The 19040-nt window shown below is 38.6% G+C and overlaps 2 protein-coding genes across 4 annotated transcripts in view; one reads left to right on the top strand and one right to left on the bottom strand.

Moving 5' to 3' along the window:
* The window catches only part of LOC115428600 (collagen alpha-1(XIV) chain-like), a 282214-nt gene that overhangs the window by 13389 nt on the left and 249785 nt on the right, over window positions 1-19040 (bottom strand). For all 3 annotated transcript variants that reach the window (XM_030147725.1, XM_030147724.1, XM_030147723.1), the window contains 5 exons: window positions 6722-6817; window positions 6156-6209; window positions 5216-5269; window positions 4598-4651; window positions 681-752 (listed from right to left, as the gene is read on the bottom strand). In XM_030147725.1, coding sequence (XP_030003585.1) covers window positions 681-752; window positions 4598-4651; window positions 5216-5269; window positions 6156-6209; window positions 6722-6817 — 330 coding nt within the window. The remainder of the gene's footprint in view (window positions 1-680; window positions 753-4597; window positions 4652-5215; window positions 5270-6155; window positions 6210-6721; window positions 6818-19040) is intronic.
* On the top strand, window positions 12378-18650 carry LOC115428603 (snaclec coagulation factor IX/factor X-binding protein subunit B-like). The gene is made up of 5 exons (XM_030147732.1): window positions 12378-12507; window positions 13697-13762; window positions 14050-14189; window positions 15827-15939; window positions 18291-18650. The coding sequence occupies exons 1-5, from the start codon at window positions 12495-12497 to the stop codon at window positions 18439-18441; spliced, it is 483 nt and encodes a 160-aa protein (XP_030003592.1). The 5' UTR covers window positions 12378-12494; the 3' UTR covers window positions 18442-18650.

A 19040-nucleotide genomic window follows, 5' to 3' on the forward strand; every position in this document is an offset into this window, starting at 1 on the left:
ATGAAAGACTCGACAAAGGAATCCGCTGTGAGGCCGGAGGAGCCTCACAGCAGCGATCAGACAAACGCATTAAGGACTTTTTCTTTTAGAGACAGATTTGAGGTGTTTTTTTTGTCTGTCGCCGTCTCGGCAGAATAAAAGAATCAATGTGTCAGTTCGATACGACGCTGGAGTCTGACAGTGTTGAGGATGATCCCAGTGTGTGAACGGAGGCAGGGATTGGACGTCTGTCTGACATTTCTCTGTCTTTCGTCAGTCCGTCTTTGTGTGTTTGTCGGGAGGCTTCAGGTCTGGACTTGACGGACCCGGACCCTCAGACCGGACAGGAAGCCCTTAATCCGTCTGACAGACACTGGGATCCACCGTCTAAGCCTGACTGACAACACTTCCTGGACGCTGACACACACCGTCCACGCTTTAGCAGCAGCTTCTGTCAAGAGGTGACGGGAAACACTGTGCTTCACACCCCCACTGCAGAGTTAACCCTATGAGGACCAACACTAGGACACGACTGGGTGTATTTAGGCTGTTTTTGCAATAAAAGGGTCAGAAAATGGTGTTTTTTGGGCCAATATTTTTATCATGAAGAACTTAACTTTCAATATCTGTCCATTAATGATCATTATCATAAGTAATCAAGGCTTAAAACAGTGTCTTGTGTTGGACTGTGTGGGACTCACCGGTGGTCCCAGTTCTCCCTGTTTTCCTGGGGGGCCGGTGTTTCCTGGGGCCCCTGGAGCTCCTGGTGTTCCCTGAGGACACACAAATGTCAGACACATGTTCAGGACATTCAGGACTGTGACTCTGGGTCTGGTTCCACTGACTTCCACCAGGGGTGTTGAAGGATACTCCGCTGTAAAAAGTCTATTTCAGGGGCTACTCCACTGTAAAAAGTCTATTTTAGGGGGGTACTCCACTGTAAAAAGTCTACTTCAGGGGGTATTACACTGTAAAAAGTCTATTTCAGGGGCTACTCCACTGAAAAAGTCTATTTTAGGGGGGTACTCCACTGTAAAAAGTCTACTTCAGGGGGTATTACACTGTAAAAAGTCTATTTCACAGGGTACTCCACTGTAAAAAGTCTATTTCAGGGGTTCTCCGCTGTAAAAAGTCTATTTTAGGGGGATACTCCACTGTAAAAAGTCTACTTCAGGGGGTATTACACTGTAAAAAGTCTATTTCACAGGGTACTCCTCTGTAAAAAGTCTATTTCAGGGGTTTTCCGCTGTAAAAAGTCTATTTTAGGGGATACTCCACTGTAAAAAGTCAATTTCAGGGGGTAATCCGCTGTAAAAAGTCTATTTCAGGGGGTACTCCACTGTAAAAAGTCTATTTCAGGGGGTACTCCACTGTAAAAAGTCTATTTAAGGGGGTACTCTACTGTAAAAAGTCAATTTCAGGGGGTATTCCACTGTAAAAAGTCTATTTCTGGGGGTAATCTGTACGGTGGCCCAGAGGTGCAACAGGCCAAAAAATTATCCACTAGACGAAAAAAATTATCTACTACAAGAAAAAAAAGAGAACAGCCTAAAAAAATTATCCACGAGATGAAAAAAATTATCTACTACAAGAAAAAAAAAGAGAACAGCCTAAAAAAATTATCCACGAGATGAAAAAAATTATCTACTACAAGAAAAAAAAAAAGAGAAAAACAGCCCAAAAAAATGATCCACTATAAGGAAAAAAAAAAGAGAACAGCCTAAAAAAATTATCCACTAGACAAAAAAATTATCTACCGCAAGAAAAAAAGAGAACAGCCTAAAAAAATTATCCACTATAAGAAAAAAAAGAGAACAGCCCAAAAAAAATTATCCACTAGATGAAAAAAAAATCCCCTATAAGAAAGAAAAGAGACCAGCCCAAAAAATTATCCACTAAAAGAAAAAAAAAGAGAACAGGCAAAAAAAAATTATCTACTAGCCCAAAAAATTATTCACTATAAGAAAAAAAAAATAGAACAGGTGAAAAAAATTATCTACTATGAGAAAAAAAAGAGAGCAGCCCAAAAAAATATCCACTATAAGAAAAAAAAAAAACATCATCCACCTTTTCAATTACGGGGGCGCTGTTTACCCGAAAGGTGTCTTGCTTTAAAATTAAGGCCACCACAAAAAATAAAAGGATAGGCTGAAAAATTTTAAGGCTTTCGGCTAATGTGGCTAATGCTAAGGAAGTACCCCACCGGAAGTGGAGGTCATGCGCTAAAAAATAAAGTTATTTTAAAATATAGATATTTACATTAATATAGTTTGCAAAGCAGTTAAATGATTAAATACGGTTCCAGTGTCTGCTCCAGGTTAGGCATGGGCGTTAAATGGTTAAGGTTAGGGTTAGGGTATGGTTGGGGTTAGTTTTCAGTGGTAAATGGCCCTTGTGTGCACTGTGTGAAGGTTCGTTGCTAAGCTAATGCTAACGCGAAAAGTTGACGGCAACTTTGTGAACTACCAGTGCGAATAAACAATTGTGTGATTACGGTGTTGAATTGTTCAACTGCCTGACATTCAATATCATTTTTGATGAATATTCGCTACAAGAAGTTCTAAAATTATTTTATTTTGAGAGGAGGAGGAGAAGAGGAGCTTCCTGTGGAGCTCCACTATCATGGCATCGCCCATTTGTTGAGAGACAGCAAGTGCATATTGCGGCACCGACACCTGGTGCCGTGGCACCTCGGCTGGTGCCGCGAGGTACCGTGGCACCTCGGCTGGTGCCGCGACGTACCGCGGTACCACGGCTCGGTGCCAGGTACCCCAGCACGGCACCGCGTACCATGGCTCGGTACCACAGCTCAGCTCGTTGCCAGGTGCCGAGGCACTTCGGTACCACGGCACACATCTGTATCTCCACAAAATGTCCTTCTTGATCTAGTGTTAGTGAAGACACTCCGTTTGAGTTGAGGAGCAGAGGTCTACCTGCAAACAAATGGCCGATGCCATGATAGTGGAGCTCCACAGGAAGCTCCTCTCCTCCTCCTCTCAAAATAAAATAACACAAAGTTGCCGTCAACTTTTCGCGTTAGCATTAGCTTAGCAACGAACCTTCACACAGTGCACACAAGGGCCATTTACCACTGAAAACTAACCCCAACCATACCCTAACCCTAACCTTAACCATTTAACGCCCATGCCTAACCTGGAGCAGACACTGGAACCGTATTTAATCATTTAACTGCTTTGCAAACTATATTAATGGAAATATCTATATTTTAAAATAACTTTATTTTTTAGCGCACGACCTCCACTTCCGGTGGGGTACTTCCTTAGCATTAGCCACATTAGCCGAAAGCCTTAAAATTTTTCAGCCTATCCTTTTATTTTTTGTGGTGGTCTTAATTTTAAAGCAAGACACCTTTCGGGTAAACAGCGCCCCCGTAGTTGAAAAGGTGGATGATGTTTTTTTTTTTCTTATAGTGGATATTTTTTTGGGCTGCTCTCTTTTTTTTCTCATAGTAGATAAATTTTTTCACCTGTTCTTTTTTTTTTTCTTATAGTGAATAATTTTTTGGGCTAGTAGATAATTTTTTTTGCCTGTTCTCTTTTTTTTCTTTTAGTGGATAATTTTTTTGGCTGGTCTCTTTTTTTTCTTATAGGGGATTTTTTTTTTCATCTAGTGGATAATTTATTTTAGGCTGTTCTCTTTTTTTTTTCTTGTAGTAGATAATTTTTTTTCATCTAGTGGATAATTTTTTTTAGGCTGTTCTCTTTTTTTTTTCTTGTAGTAGATAATTTTTTTCATGTAGTGGATAATTTTTTTTAGGCTGTTCTCTTTTTTTTCTTATAGTGGATAATTTTTTTTAGGCTGTTCTCTTTTTTTTCTTGAAGTAGATAATTTTTTTCATCTAGTGGATAATTTTTTTAGGCTGTTCTCTTTTTTTTTCTTGTAGTAGATAATTTTTTTCATCTAGTGGATAATTTTTTTAGGCTGTTCTCTTTTTTTCTTATAGTGGATAATTTTTTGGGCTGTTCTCTTTTTTTTTCTTGTAGTAGATAATTTTTTTCATCTAGTGGATAATTTTTTTAGGCTGTTCTCTTTTTTTTCTTATACTGGATAATTTTTTTTGGGCTGTTCTCTTTTTTTTCTTGCAGTAGATAATTTTTTTCATCTAGTGGATAATTTTTTTTAGGCTGTTCTCTTTTTTTTTTCTTGTAGTAGATAATTTTTTTCGTCTAGTGGATAATTTTTTGGCCTGTTGCACCTCTGGGCCACCGTAAATCTGCTGTAAAAAGTCTATTTCAGGGGATACTCCGCTGTAAAAAGTTGGAGAACCACTGTCTTAATTAATTTAAAAGTTGTAAATTTTCTACATAATCTTGATCAGGGTTCCTACAGATTTCTACAAGTTAAATTTAAGACTTTTTAAGACCCTGATAAAGGAAGGAACCAGAAGAGTCTTTGAAACATGAATGTAAATAAAGTGCTCTTCTTCTTCTTCTGTTAAATTCCTACTCTGGGTGGTGTCAGTGAAGTACCCCCTGTATTCTGATTACACTCTTTTTGGAGTACTCTGTAATCAGATGAACCCACTGGATGGAAAGAGCTCCTCTTTAACTGAACGCTGGTCTGGGACGTCGTCACCTCCAAACACACAAACACTTACGATGACTCCAGAGGGGCCTGGTCGTCCCTGAGCGCCGTCTTTTCCGGTTAATCCCTTTGGAAATAAACACAACATGAGTGGCAGCCATGAAACACCACATGTGTGTCACACATTCAGTCCATTATCCATGTAACGCTACACATGACATTCACCTAGTGATTTATCTCCATTTATTCTCATTTTATTCTCTGTATTTTCCATGTGTTCAGTGTAAATCCTGTCTTTTCTTGTATTTCATTCACTGATCACGTAGATATTTATTAAAACTCAGAGGAAATTCAAAAATTATTTTATCACAAAAAAAAAAAAACCCTGAAGAAAATATGACTTTTTCAGTTAAATCTGTCATTAACTGAACATTAAAACAAACATACACAACCTGATTTTCCTCATGGCAGTATGTGTATATATATATATATATATATATATATATGTGTAATTTAGTTTATTTTATTGCTTTCTTTGGCTGTGTTTGTTCATTTTTTGGGGGTATTTAATTACTTTTCCTTCATTCTTATTTGCTCTGTGGCTTATTTTCTTTACGGTACTTGTTATTTTGTTGCTGCATAATTGATGACTTCTTTAATATCTGTCTTAGCGGTTGCCATAGTGACTCACTCTGGGTCCTGGTGGTCCTTCTCTGCCTGGAGCTCCAGCCCGACCTGGAACCCCCTGAAAAACCAGAACCAACAGCCTTTAATTACACACAACAATTATTCTGGAGACTTACTTATATACATTTATTTTACTTCTTTTACTTAATAGAATATTTTAACATGTACGTCTATCTATTATGATCTCTCTCTTTCTCTCTCTCTCTGATGAAACCATTACTAAAGTCTATTATTCATACAGTTCTTCCTATCATGTCCAGTGTGTTTTGACTGTTCCTACTTGTACTCATTGTTTAATAAACTGAACTGAACCTTTCCACTTTAACCCCTCCACCCTTCCATTTTAACCCTTTCATTTTAACCCCCCACCCTTCCATTTTAACCCTTTCACTTTAACCCCTCCACCCTTCCACTTTAACCCTTCCCCTTTAACCCTTTCACTTTAACCCCTCCACCCTTCCACTTTAACCCTTCACTTTAACCCTTCACTTTAACCCCTCCCCTTTAACCCCTCCCCTTTAACCCCTCCATCAGTCCATATCATGCACATACAGCAGGTTCTTGTTTCCTGAATGCTAACTGTATGCTTTCACTCTAAACACAGTCAGACTCCTGTTTTGCTGCATTGTCTCAAACTGAGGAATAAAAGCAGATTTCATCCACACAAAGTCAACCTTTAGCAAATGTCACCATTATTCAAAGTCTGGCTGTTATTTTCTTCCAAAGGTCACATTAGTTTCAGTAATAAGCCGTGGTGCAGTAATTACACGGAGGAGCTTCAGTGGAAGTGACGGCGTTCTGAAAACAGCTCCACGCCACCACGTCCACCAGCAAACAAGTCATTTGTCTCAGTGAGAAAACACAGAAAAACGTCAGGACTGCAGGCGGCGTTTCCAAGTAAACAGGTACGGAGGCTGAAGGTGGTTCTGGAACGGGGGTTTTACCTGAGGACCCTGTTGTCCAGCGTCTCCTTTCTGTCCCCTTTCACCTGGACCACCCTGGACACAAAAGGACACAAAAGGACAGTGGGGTTTACAACAGTCCACTCTGAACTCCTGGAGAAGGAGAACCCTAAACCTAACCGCAATCTTAACCCCGACCTAACCCTAAAGCTAAACCTAACCCTAACTCGAACTCTTCTGGGGGACTTATAGGTTTTAAATCTCACTCCTAAAAAACATCTCAGCTGAAGATGAGGAGGATGGACAGGATGATGAAGGACAAACTGGAGGGACAGAGCAGGATGGACGTTTGGACAGAGGACGGATAATAAAAACACTGATAGGAGGATGAAGATGTTCTGGACCAGGAGGGAGGAAAAGAGGAAGAAGGAGAAAGAGGAGGAGGAGGAGAAAGAGGAGAAGGAGGAGGAGGAGGAGGAAGGAGGAGATGAAGGTAGAGGATGGAGACAGAGTCAGATGGAGGAGATCTGATAAAGAGAAGGAAAGGAGTAGTAGTATCAGTTTTAGTAGTACCAGTATCAGTATCAGTGGTTGTGTTTTGGTCTTACCGGGGGTCCAATGATGGAGCGTCCACTGGGTCCCTGTGGTCCAGGGGGTCCCTGTGGTCCTGGTACCCCTGTGTCTCCGACTGGCCCCGTCGGCCCCTGGAAATGCATGGACAGTACCAGGTTCAGTACCAGGTTCAGTATCAAATTCATACATGGACAGTACCAGGTTCTGTACCAGGTTCAGTATCAAATTCATACATGGACAGTACCAGGTTCAGTACCAGGTTCACACATGGAAAGTACCAGGTTCGGTACCAGGTTCACACATGTCTGACCCACATGGATAGTACCAGGTTCAGTACCAGGTTCACACATGTCTGACCCACATGGATAGTACCAGGTTCAGTACCAGGTTCACACATGTCTGACCCACATGGATAGTACCAGGTTCAGTACCAGGTTCACACATGTCTGACCCACATGGATAGTACCAGGTTCAGTACCAGGTTCACACACATCTGATCCCTGAGTCTGGGACCAACTCCACCAGTAAAAGCCTGTGTTCTACTGGACTGGATCAAACCCGGGTGCGTTTGTTTCCACATTTAAACCTTTATTTTCTGAAGTGTAAATCCTCGTCTGTTTGGGTCCAACCACAGACTGGAGGACACGTCTGAGTCCACCGCCTCCTAAAACCTGAACACCGCAGCGTCTCTTTTCCTCAGGTTCATCAGACCCGTTCGATGTCGTACACGTGACCTCACTCCGTAAACCCACCCATGACTCCACCCAGACCCGGAGTCAGTTCCACACCGTGGTCATGTGACAGGAAGTGGAGCTGATAACAGACCACATCCAGCAGGTCTCAGGCAGGATGCTGACTCACACAGGTTCTTTTTCTCCACTTCTCTCCACTTTGTACATCCTGCTTCCTGCCTCCAGACCGGCTGCAGCAGCTCACACTGTTTTGAACAGGTTTGTCAGTGAATAATAAAAAAAAAAAGTGAATAATCTCAAAAAAACACCTTCGTTTTCTCGGCAAAACCAAAACCTCACCCATTTCCTCTGTCAGATAAATATAAACAGTCCCAGTGTCTGTACGTCAGCATCTGTTCTAGTACCAGTACCAGGTTCTGTTCTGTGTTCCAGTCCTGGTTCTGTTCTAGTACCAGTCCTGCTTCTGTTCTAGTACCAGTCCTGGTTCTGTTCTGTGTTCCAGTCCTGGTTCTGTTCTAGTACCAGTCCTGGTTCTGTTCTATGTTCCAGTCCTGGTTCTGTTCTATGTTCCAGTCCTGGTTCTGGATACACATCAATCTAACTATAGAAGTGGGCGGGACTTTCACTGGAGGAGAACTCCACTCATCCAATCACAGTCCAGACATGACTTCTATCAGTGACCAATAGGAACTAGACTGATATCTGGAACCATTTACATGTTCTACAGCATCAACAGATGGACCAGGAGAAGGAAAGAAACAGGGAGAAGATTTCAACAACATAAATGAACAAAAAAATCCACAAAATGAACAAAATAATAATCAAAATGGAAAAACAATGAACAAAATGAAAAAAATAATGATCAAAATGAACAAAATAAAGCTAAAACTGAACAAAGTAATCATAAAAATGAAAAAAAAGAACAAAATGAACAAAATAATGTTAAAAATGGACAAAATAACCAACAAAATGAACAAAAATTTAAAAAAATTTACAAAATAATGATCAAAATGAACAATAATGATAAAAATAAAAAAAACATAAGGATCAAAATTAACAAAACAATCCTAAGTAAAGGCAAATGTGTAATATTTTTAAAATTGAAAATCTACATTTCTCCAAACTGTGAACTAACTTCGCAGACATTCTCCCAAAGAACATACATGTAGGATTTTTCCTAATGAATCCAACCAGTAGTTTTGTCAGAGAAGATGTTTGAAGAAATTACTAACGAAGACGACGAAGATGACGCTGACGACGAAGATGACGCTGACGACGAAGATGACGCTGAAGACGCCCGTGGACACGTGGCTTTGATTGACAGCAGCTCAAGGCCGATGGGTGCGGTTCAGATCAGAATTAAAAACTGCAGATTCTGTTTCTAAAGTGCAGTTTCAGAGTTCTACATTCAACTCTTCTTCTTTGATCTCCTGCTGATGTAAAGTATTAAATGAACACAACCTTAAACTGTGGAAGGGTGGCTGTGCTGATAGCTGATGTGTGTCTGATAAAGCGTTTCCTGTTGAAACCCGGTCGAAGCGTATGAAACCGACGGTGCGTTCAGGGCACAAACGCAGTCGGGACAGAAGCAGAGCGTTCAACTCTCCAACCTGAGGCGGAGTCCATGAAACAGCTACAGAGTCCGCCACTGCCCAAAATGTCCTGCAACATCTACGAAGAACCCACGGTGTCACTGAACGACAGGAACAAGGACCGAGTGGAGAGGGTGGTGGGCATCTACGAGAGCGCCGACGCCCACCGCGCTAACCACCAGCACCAGCACCAGCAGCGCCACCACCACGGCTACGACTACGGCTACGCCACGCCAGCCCAGGGTACGTCCACCAAAGCCAACGCGTTTAACAACAGATACGATGGCATGAGTTTAGTGGATGGGTCAGAACTTAAAAAAAATCATGCAACAATGGAAAAACTAAAAATGATAATATGAGCTTTAATAAGATGAAGTGGAAAGTGTGTGTTTTAGGGTCAAAACCGGTGAGAAAACACCCCAAAACAAAACAGAAAAGACCAAGGTTTGGACTGAATAAGGCACTAAACACACCTGGAACCGTTCATTTCAGCTGATTTTGTCAGTTATTTTTTTTTACTCATTTTTTGTTCTTTTCACTCATTTTGTTGATTTTGCTTCATATTTGTTCATTTCTGTAAATTTTGTTGATTATTTTTGATTATTTTCTTGTTGATTTTGTCCATTTTTATTCATTGTGGGCTTTTCTCCACTACTTTTAATTCATATGTTGATTTTTTTAGTACCTCCGCCAAGGAGGTTATGTTTTTGCCAGGGTTTGTTTGTTTGTCTGTCTGTTTGTCTGTCTGTTAGTGTGCAACATAACTCAAAAAGTTATGGACAGATTTTGATGAAATTTTCAGGGTTTGTTGGAAATGGGATAAGGAAGAAATGATTACATTTTGGTGGTGATCGGGGGTGGGGGGGCCCACAGGGGGGCCCATTTCCAACAAACCCTGAAAATTTCATCCAAATCTGTCCATAACTTTTTGAGTTATGTTGCACACTAACGGACAGACAAACAGACAGACAGACAAACAAACAAACAAACCCTGGCAAAAACATAACCTCCTTGGCGTGGGGGGGGCCCACAGGGGGGGGCCACTGATCAGCCTTGGCGGAGGTCTGCGCTCTCCGAGTGCTTCTAGTTATCATTATTATTATTATTACTATTTTTATCATTTTCTTGTTTATTTTGCTCATTTTCACTCATTGTGGACTTTTCTCCCCTAATTTTAATTCAAAAATGTATTATTTTTGATCATGTTCTTGTTTATTTTGTCCATTTTTATTCATCGCGGGCTTTTCTCCCTTAATTTTATTCAAATATTGATTATTTTTGATCATTTTCTTGTTTATTTTGTTCATTTTCACTCATTGTCGGTTTTTCTCCCCTAATTTTAATTCAAATATATATATATATATATATATATATATATATATATATAAACATTTTCTTGTTTATTTTGCTCATTTTCACTCATTGTCGGTTTTTCCTCCCCTAATTTTAATTCAAATATATATATATATATGTATATATATACATATGTGTGTGTATATATAAATATATATATATATATATATATATATATATATATATATATATATATAAACATTTTCTTGTTTATTTTGCTCATTTTTACTCATTGTCGGTTTTTCCTCCCCTAATTTTAATTCATATATATATATATATATATATATATATATAAGCATTTTCTTGTTTATTTTGCTCATTTTTACTCATTGAAGGGTTTTCTCCCCTAATTTTAATTCAAACATTGATTCTTTTTGCTCATCTTTTGTTTATTTTGTTCATTTTCATTTTAAAGCAGTTGCATGATAAAAAATAAATAAATAAAAAAAATAAACAAAATGAATAAAAAACCAAAAAAAGGAACATGAACAAAATGAGCCAGAAACTGAAGAAAATTGAAGAAAAAACAGAACAAAATAAAAACAAAATGTAGAAAAATAAAATAAGCAACTAAACGAACAAAAACAGCCAAAGAGATCAATAAAATGGACAAAAATGAAAAATAAACCAAAAAATAATATGAACAAAACAAAACTCAAACTGAACAAAATTGAAGAAAAAAATAAAATGAAAAACAAATGTAGAAAAATTAGCAAAATGGGCAACTAAACAAAAACAAAAAAAATATTTACAAAAAATTAAATAACATGAAAAAATATGCAAAGAAATGAACTAAAATGAAGTAAAAAAAAAAAGAATAAATCTGCTTTTTGATTCCTGTTTAACTCCACATGTCAGTTCCACAGTCAAAACTCAGTAAAAACAGTAAAAAAAAAAAAAAGAAAATCACCACAACACTGGAAACAACAGTAAAAAAAAACAACCACAAAGAAAACAGTGTAAAAAAAAAAAAAAAGGCCCAAACTGTCTATTTTTATAGTGAGTCGGTCTCACTCACTGCTCTGTGTTTTACCCCCCCCCCCCCCCATTCCACGGGGGGCGGGGCTTGAACTGAGCATGCTCAGATGTCTCTGGAATAAACAAGGTCTAGTCTGTCAGCACGACTGGAAATGCAACTATTGAGTAAACGGCTGAATTTCTATGAATATTTCAATAAATCCTACATTCAGAGCGTGTCACCGCTGACACGTCAGGAGTTAAAGGGTTAAAATTAATGAACGATTCAAATGAAAGCAGAACACAGAACATGAGGAGAACCTTCGACACTGGTTTTCTACCCGAGGCCTCGCTGATGAATGTGTCGCAACATCCTGAACTATTTTCCACAGATGTTATCATCGTTAGCGCTGACGTCGTTGTGACTTGTTTATGTTCATTGTCAACGCTTGAACCTTGTTTTTTAAAAATTGATTTCCAATAGAAAAACATACATTACATCAACACAAACCACAGTAAGTGCACAATAAAATACAAACTGACCTCACCACACACACACACACAAACACACACACACACACACAAACTGTGTAAGAGAAAAATAAAATAAAAATAACTATTAAAAAATTAATAATAAAAAAATCCACAAAATAAAGAAAATAACGATAAAAATGAACAAAATAATCAACAAAATGAAAAAAATAATGATCAAAATGAACAAAATGATCAACAAAATGAAAAAAAATAATGATCGAAATGAACAAAATGATCAACAAAATGGACAAAAATAAACCAAAAAATCCACAAAATAAACAAAATAATGATAAAAGTAAACAAAATCCAAAAAATGACCAAAAATGAAAAAAATCCACAAAATAATGATCAACATGAACAAAAAAAATCCCCAAAATAAAGAAAATAATGCTAAAAATGAACAAAATAATCAACACAATAAAGAAAATAATCAACAAACTGAATAAAAATGAAAACAAAAGTTTAGCTCAGATGGACGATGGAAAACAGACGAGTGTTCAGGGTTTGTTTTTGTCACGTTTCAGCAGAAGAACGTCGACGGTTAATGTAAACTGCGTTGACTGTTAACTGTGTGACCTTTGACCCCTGTAGCCCCTCCCACTGAGCGGACGAACCCGTTTCCGTCATCTGTGCTGATCCTGGGTCTGCTCTGCCTCCTGCTGCTCGTTGGGGTTTCCGTCATGTCGTATTTCTGTGAGTATCGTCTACAGTTGGTGTCTTCTGGACCGGGTTTGGGTTTTTAGGACAGGACATGCTTTTAAGGCCTTCATTCCCATCCATCCAGTCACTGTTTTCTATTAAATACATTAGATATAATATATTTAAGGACCTCATTTTTTGACACACTATACTACGACTAAATTTGTCAATATACTATGATCACATTTTTTTCGACATAATATACAATGACCACATTTTTTGACCAAATTTTTTGACAAACGATACTATGACTAAATTTGTCAATATGGTATCCTATGACCACATTTTTTTCGACATAATATATATTGACCAAATTTTTTGACGTAGTATTTTCTGACCAAATTTTTCAACATACTATACTACAATGAAATTTTTCAACATAGTATGCTATGACCAAATTTTTTCGACATAATATACGACCACATTTTTTGACCAAATTTTTTGACCAAATTTTTTGACCAAATTTTTTGACAAACAATACTATGACTAAATTTGTCAATGTGCTATGGTCAAATTTTTTTCGACATAATATACAATGACCAAATTTTTTGACACAGTATCTTATGACCAAATTTTTTGACATACTTTACTACGACTAAATTTCTCAATATACTATGCTATGACCAATTTTTTTTCGACATAATACACAATGACCACATTTTTTGACTAAATTTTTGACAAACTATACTACGACAAAATTTGTCAATATACTGTGCTATGACCATATTTTTCAACATGTTACACAACGACCAAATTTTGACATATTATGATGAAATTTTTCGACATAATATAGTATGACGCATTTTGTCAACACATACTATTCTATGACCAAATTTTTGTAAATATTATACTGTGGCTTCATTTATTCTATTGTATTTATTCTAAAAAAGTAAATGTTCTAAACTAGCGGTTATTACCGTTATATGAGGTGCCACTGTCCTTGTGGTTCTTCAGGTCTAAGCTTCGGAATTTGGTAAAAAAAAAAACCAAAAAAACAAAAAAAAAACGACAACAGCAAAAAAAAAAAAAAATTTCGTTGGAATGAACAGGTTAACCCTTTTGGAACGAGGTTAAAACAAGTGTAACTTTGTCTTACAGGAAGTTCTCAGCAGAAAACATACAAATTGTCCAAAATGCTGCAACGTCGTGTTCAGATGTACATTTTTTCTGCCGTATTTTTCAGTCGTGCAGAAATCCGAGGTCCAGGCCAAAGAAAACTCGTTAGAGGATCAACAAAAGACGAGCAAAGGTGGGATGTGATTATTAAAACTCAGTTACATCAAACTGAACTATTATACTATTTATCTATTTATGTTTTGGGTTTTTTGTTTTTGTTTTTTTTCAGTTTTTTTGCTTCAATTTTATTCTGTTTTTGGCTTCTTCTGCTCACGCCACCCATTATTTTGCTGATGTATTTTTTGTTCATTTTGTAGCTTAATTTATTCTTTCTAACTTAATTTTAGTCTATTTTTTGCTTCTTTTTCCACATTATTTATCATCAGTGGATTTTTTAAAATTAATTTACTTTCATTTCAGAGTTGTGTCCTAATGGATGGAAGAGGTATCAGTGTAAGTGTTATAAACTTTCAACTGAGAATAAAACCTGGGACGACAGCAGAGCGGACTGTCAACGCACAGGAGCCGATCTGGTCGCCATCAAGAGCAGAAAGGAAGAGGTGGGTTCGGCTTCATCGCAGCGTTGCATTATGGGCCGTTAGCATTGACGCTTGTAGGCTAACGCGTCGTCTTTAATGACACGATGTGACATTCGTGTGGATCTGCCGCTCTGACTCAACACTCACGTACACAGTGGTGTACAGTATCATCAACCTTTTAGAAAGTTTTGCCAACTTTCTCAGTCACTGCACTAAATTTGCACACCAGCGTTCTAATATTATAGTTTTAAAAGCACTTTTTTTCCAATTATTTAGATAATGTGAAGAACATTACAAACGCTAAAGCGAGTAAAATAAAATGACTGTCAAGAACAGTATATAACCTTATTTAATTTCTAATTTTAAACCTCGGGCTTTTTTATTTTATTTTGATTTTTTATTATTATTATATTTTTGGACTTATTTTTGTATCTTTATTTTAGATATTACAAAGTATTTTGCTGTGACTATTTTTCTTATCCTACTTTGATGTAATATTATTATGTATATATACTGTTCAATTGTTCGTTCTTCAATAATAAAAACAAAAGAGAAAAAAGAGCTAAAAAAACAAAACAAAACCACTGTTAGCATTGTTAGCATAGTGCGATTTCTCCTCAGTTTTCGCTTGTGACATCTTTCTTCTTCCACCAGTTGAAGCCCTAGAGCTGAAAACACCAGGATCTGCTTATTATTAACCATCTGTTCAACCAGTAATGAAACATGAAACAATAAATACCAAAAAAAACTACCACTGACTATATGGAAACTAAAGTATATGTTTGCTGTCCAGTGGATTTCTACAACCTGTTTGAATTCTTTCTTAATTTGTTACATTTTATAACTACTTATGACATTTGCACATATTGATTTTGTTAATTTTTTTCATTCTTTTGCTTAATTTTTTTTCGGTTTTCTCATCTTAATCTTTGGTTTTGTTCTTTTTTTTCATTATTTTGCTCGATTTTCATTCGGTTTTGTTAATTTCTTTCATTATTGTGCTTAATTTCTTTCAGTTTCCTCAATTTTTGTTCAGTTTTGTTCATTTTTTTCATTATTTTGCTCAATCTTTTTTTGGTTTTGTTCTTTTTTTTTCCATTATTTTGCTCGATTTTTGTTTGGTTTGTTAATTTTTGTCATTATTTTGCTCAATTTTTCTTTGGTTTTGTTCAATATTTTGCTCGATTTTCATTCAGTTTTGTTAATTTCTTTCATTATTATGCTTAATTTTTTTCAGTTTTCTCAATGTTTTTCATTATTTTGCTCAATCTTTGTTCAGTTTTGTTGATTTTATTTCATTATTTTGCTAGATTTTTGTTTGGTTTTGTTCATTTTTTAAATTATTTTACTTAATTTTTTTTTTTCAGTTTTCTCAGTTGTTTTCCATTGTTTTGTTCACTTTTTGTTTGGTTTTGTTCATTTTTTAAATTATTTTGCTCAATTTTTGTTTGGTTTTATTCTTGTTTTATCAATATTTTTTGTTGAGTTTTTCTAAGGTTTTGTTCATTTTTTCATTAGCAAGGAAATGTTGGAGGAGTTTCCTCCACCCATATTTCATATTTTCATGAGTAATGAAACATGAAACAAATGAAAACCCTAAAAGTACCACTTACTACATGGACACAAAAGAAAATATTTGCTGTTTCTCTGATTTTCAGGACTTTGTCAGCAGGCTGAGTGAACATGAAGATGTCTGGATCGGTTTAGAGGTCACGCCCTCCTCCTTGGACCCTAAATGGATTTGGGTGGACGGAACACCAGTAGAATACAAGTGAGATTATTTATGATGATCACTACTGTATAAAGCACACAGGCTTTTCCTGTAGAAATTAAACACAAATGGGAACGATTAGTGTGTGGGCTTCAGACTGAACCAGGAGTGTTACACTGTGTGGTCTGGGTCAGGTTTAGGACCATATATGACAGTGGTCTGGGTCAGGTTTAGGACCATATATGACAGTGGTCTGGGTCAGGTTTAGGACCATATATGACAGTGGTCTGGGTCAGGTTTAGGACCATATATGACAGTGGTCTGGGTCAGGTTTAGGACCACACATGACAGTGGTCTGGGTCAGGTTTAGGACCACATATGACAGTGGTCTGGGTCAGGTTTAGGACCACACATGACAGTGGTCTGGGTCAGGTTTAGGACCACACATGACAGTGGTCTGGGTCAGGTTTAGGACCACATATGACAGTGGTCTGGGTCAGGTTTAGGACCACATATGACAGTGGTCTGGGTCAGGTTTAGGACCACATATGACAGTGGTCTGGGTCAGGTTTAGGACCACATATGACAGTGGTCTGGGTCAGGTTTAGGACCATATATGACAGTGGTCTGGGTCAGGTTTAGGACCACATATGACAGTGGTCTGGGTCAGGTTTAGGACCACATATGACAGTGGTCTGGGTCAGGTTTAGGACCATATATGACAGTGGTCTGGGTCAGGTTTAGGACCATATATGACAGTGGTCTGGGTCAGGTTTAGGACCATATATGACAGTGGTCTGGGTCAGGTTTAGGACCACATATGACAGTGGTCTGGGTCAGGTTTAGGACCACATATGACAGTGGTCTGGGTCAGGTTTAGGACCATATATGACAGTGGTCTGGGTCAGGTTTAGGACCACATATGACAGTGGTCTGGGTCAGGTTTAGGACCACATATGACAGTGGTCTGGGTCAGGTTTAGGACCATATATGACAGTGGTCTGGGTCAGGTTTAGGACCATATATGACAGTGGTCTGGGTCAGGTTTAGGACCAAATATGACAGTGGTCTGGGTCAGGTTTAGGACCACACATGACAGTGGTCTGGGTCAGGTTTAGGACCACATATGACAGTGGTCTGGGTCAGATTAAAGCTGTTCAGACTGGAACAGATCAGATGTGTATATTAGGGCTGCATGATTAATTGATTTTAAATCGTAATCAGGTTATTTAATCAGAACGATGTTTAAAAAAGAGTAATCGTCAAATCAAATTTCATCTCTCTCATGTCTCTGGGCCACGCCTCCAGGCTACAGTAGGCTCCTCCTCCAGGCTACCATAGGCTCCTCCTCCAGGCTACCGTAGGCCCCTCCTCCAGGCTGCCATAGGCTCCTCCTCCAGGCTACCGTAGGCTCCTCCTCCAGGCAGCTGTAGGCTCCTCCTCCAGGCTACTGTAGGCTCCTCCTCCAGGCTACCTTAGGTTCCTCCTCCAGGCTGCCATAGGCTCCTCCTCCGCTCCACATAGGCTCCTCCTCCAGGCTACATAGGGTCCTCCTCCAGGCTGCCATGGGCTCCTCCTCCGGGCTGCGATAGGCCCCTCCTCCAGGCTGCCATAGGCTCCTCCTCCAGGCTACCGTAGGCTCCTCCTCCAGGCAGCCGTAGGCTCCTCCTCCAGGCTACTGTAGGCTCCTCCTCCAGGCTACCTTAGGTTCCTCCTCCAGGCTGCCATAGGCTCCTCCTCCGCTCCACATAGGCTCCTCCTCCAGGCTACATAGGGTCCTCCTCCAGGCTGCCATGGGCTCCTCCTCCGGGCTGCGATAGGCTCCTCCTCCGGGCTACATAGCCTCCTCCTCCGCGCTACATAGGCTCCTCCTCTAGGCTACTGTAGGCTCCTCGTCTATGCAACCGTAGGCTCCTCCTTCAGACTACCATAGGCTCCTCCTACAGGCTGCATAGACTCTTCCTTCGGGCTACATAGGCTCCTCCTCCAGGTTGCCATAGGCTCCTCCTCCGGGCTACATAGACTCCTGCTCCAGGGTACCATAGGCTCCTCCTCTATTCTACCGTAGGCTCCTCCTCTATTCTACCGTAGGATCTTCCTCCAAGCTACTGTAGGCTCCTCCTCCAGGCTGCCATAGGTTCCTCCTCTAGACTACTGTAGGCTCCTCCTCTATTCTACCTTAGGCTCCTCCTCCAGGCTACCGTAGGCTCCGCCCCAGTCAAAATCAAAAATCAAGTTTTTACAACGAAAAAATCTGGATTTTATTTTTGGTCCAAATGGTGCAGCCCTACTGTATACTGTAGGTTTATTGTGAGAATGTTCAGGTTTGAAGAACATCTGGACTTATGAATTGATTATTTTTTAAAAATCCATAATCGTTTGTTCTGTTTGTATTTAACTTTCTTCTACAGGAACTTTCCACAAAGCCCAAAAGTAATTCCTGGAAGTAAAAATTACTTTTACAAAGAAAAAAACGGACACTGGAAGTCCGTCACAGATGGAACTAAATGGTGGATCTGTGAGAAGCCGGTGCCTGAACCCAACGAGGACGATGAGGTTTAGATGTTGGTTTACTGTCTGAGTTTGGAGACAAACTGTGACGGAATACTCATGAACCCATAACAACCCAAACACCTACTGATCTGAACTGTTGAATACCTGCTGATCCACTAATACCATCAATACATATGTTAAATATAGTTCTTCATCTTTTCATCGTCATCAGATATGACCATATTTGAACATTCAGAGGCTCTGTAGTTACCGTGGAAACACCGTCATCTTCTACAACATTGGTTCACCAGTCAAACCCATGGAGTTGGATCAATGACAGTGGATGGACACACTGGGTTTATGTTCAGTTAATGAGAGATTTTACAAAAATATTCACTTTTTCTTCATTTTTGTCTGTTTCTGATAAAATAACCCTAAATTTAATCTGAGCTTTAATGAACATCTGCATGATCAGTGAATTAAATCTAAGAAAATACCAGATTTACACTGAAAAAACACCAAACACAGACGATAATATTAGAATAAATGCAGATAAATCAGTTCAGAAAGCTTCAATAGATGATAAATGTGACGTCAACTCTGGTCGTTTATGTAAAGAATGAACCCATATGTGTGTTAGTCATGTCTTTGTCACATGACCCCTCTGG

Source organism: Sphaeramia orbicularis, chromosome 11 (assembly GCF_902148855.1).
Source record: "Sphaeramia orbicularis chromosome 11, fSphaOr1.1, whole genome shotgun sequence".
In the NCBI taxonomy this organism is placed as follows: domain Eukaryota; kingdom Metazoa; phylum Chordata; class Actinopteri; order Kurtiformes; family Apogonidae; genus Sphaeramia; species Sphaeramia orbicularis.

Excerpts from the sequence above, each read along its gene's own strand:
- LOC115428603 (XM_030147732.1), top strand. Across the intron at positions 14,190-15,826 it reads TCAAGAGCAGAAAGGAAGAG|GACTTTGTCAGCAGGCTGAG; the intron begins GTGGGTTCGGCT and ends TCTGATTTTCAG. Across the intron at positions 15,940-18,290 it reads GGAACACCAGTAGAATACAA|GAACTTTCCACAAAGCCCAA; the intron begins GTGAGATTATTT and ends TTTCTTCTACAG.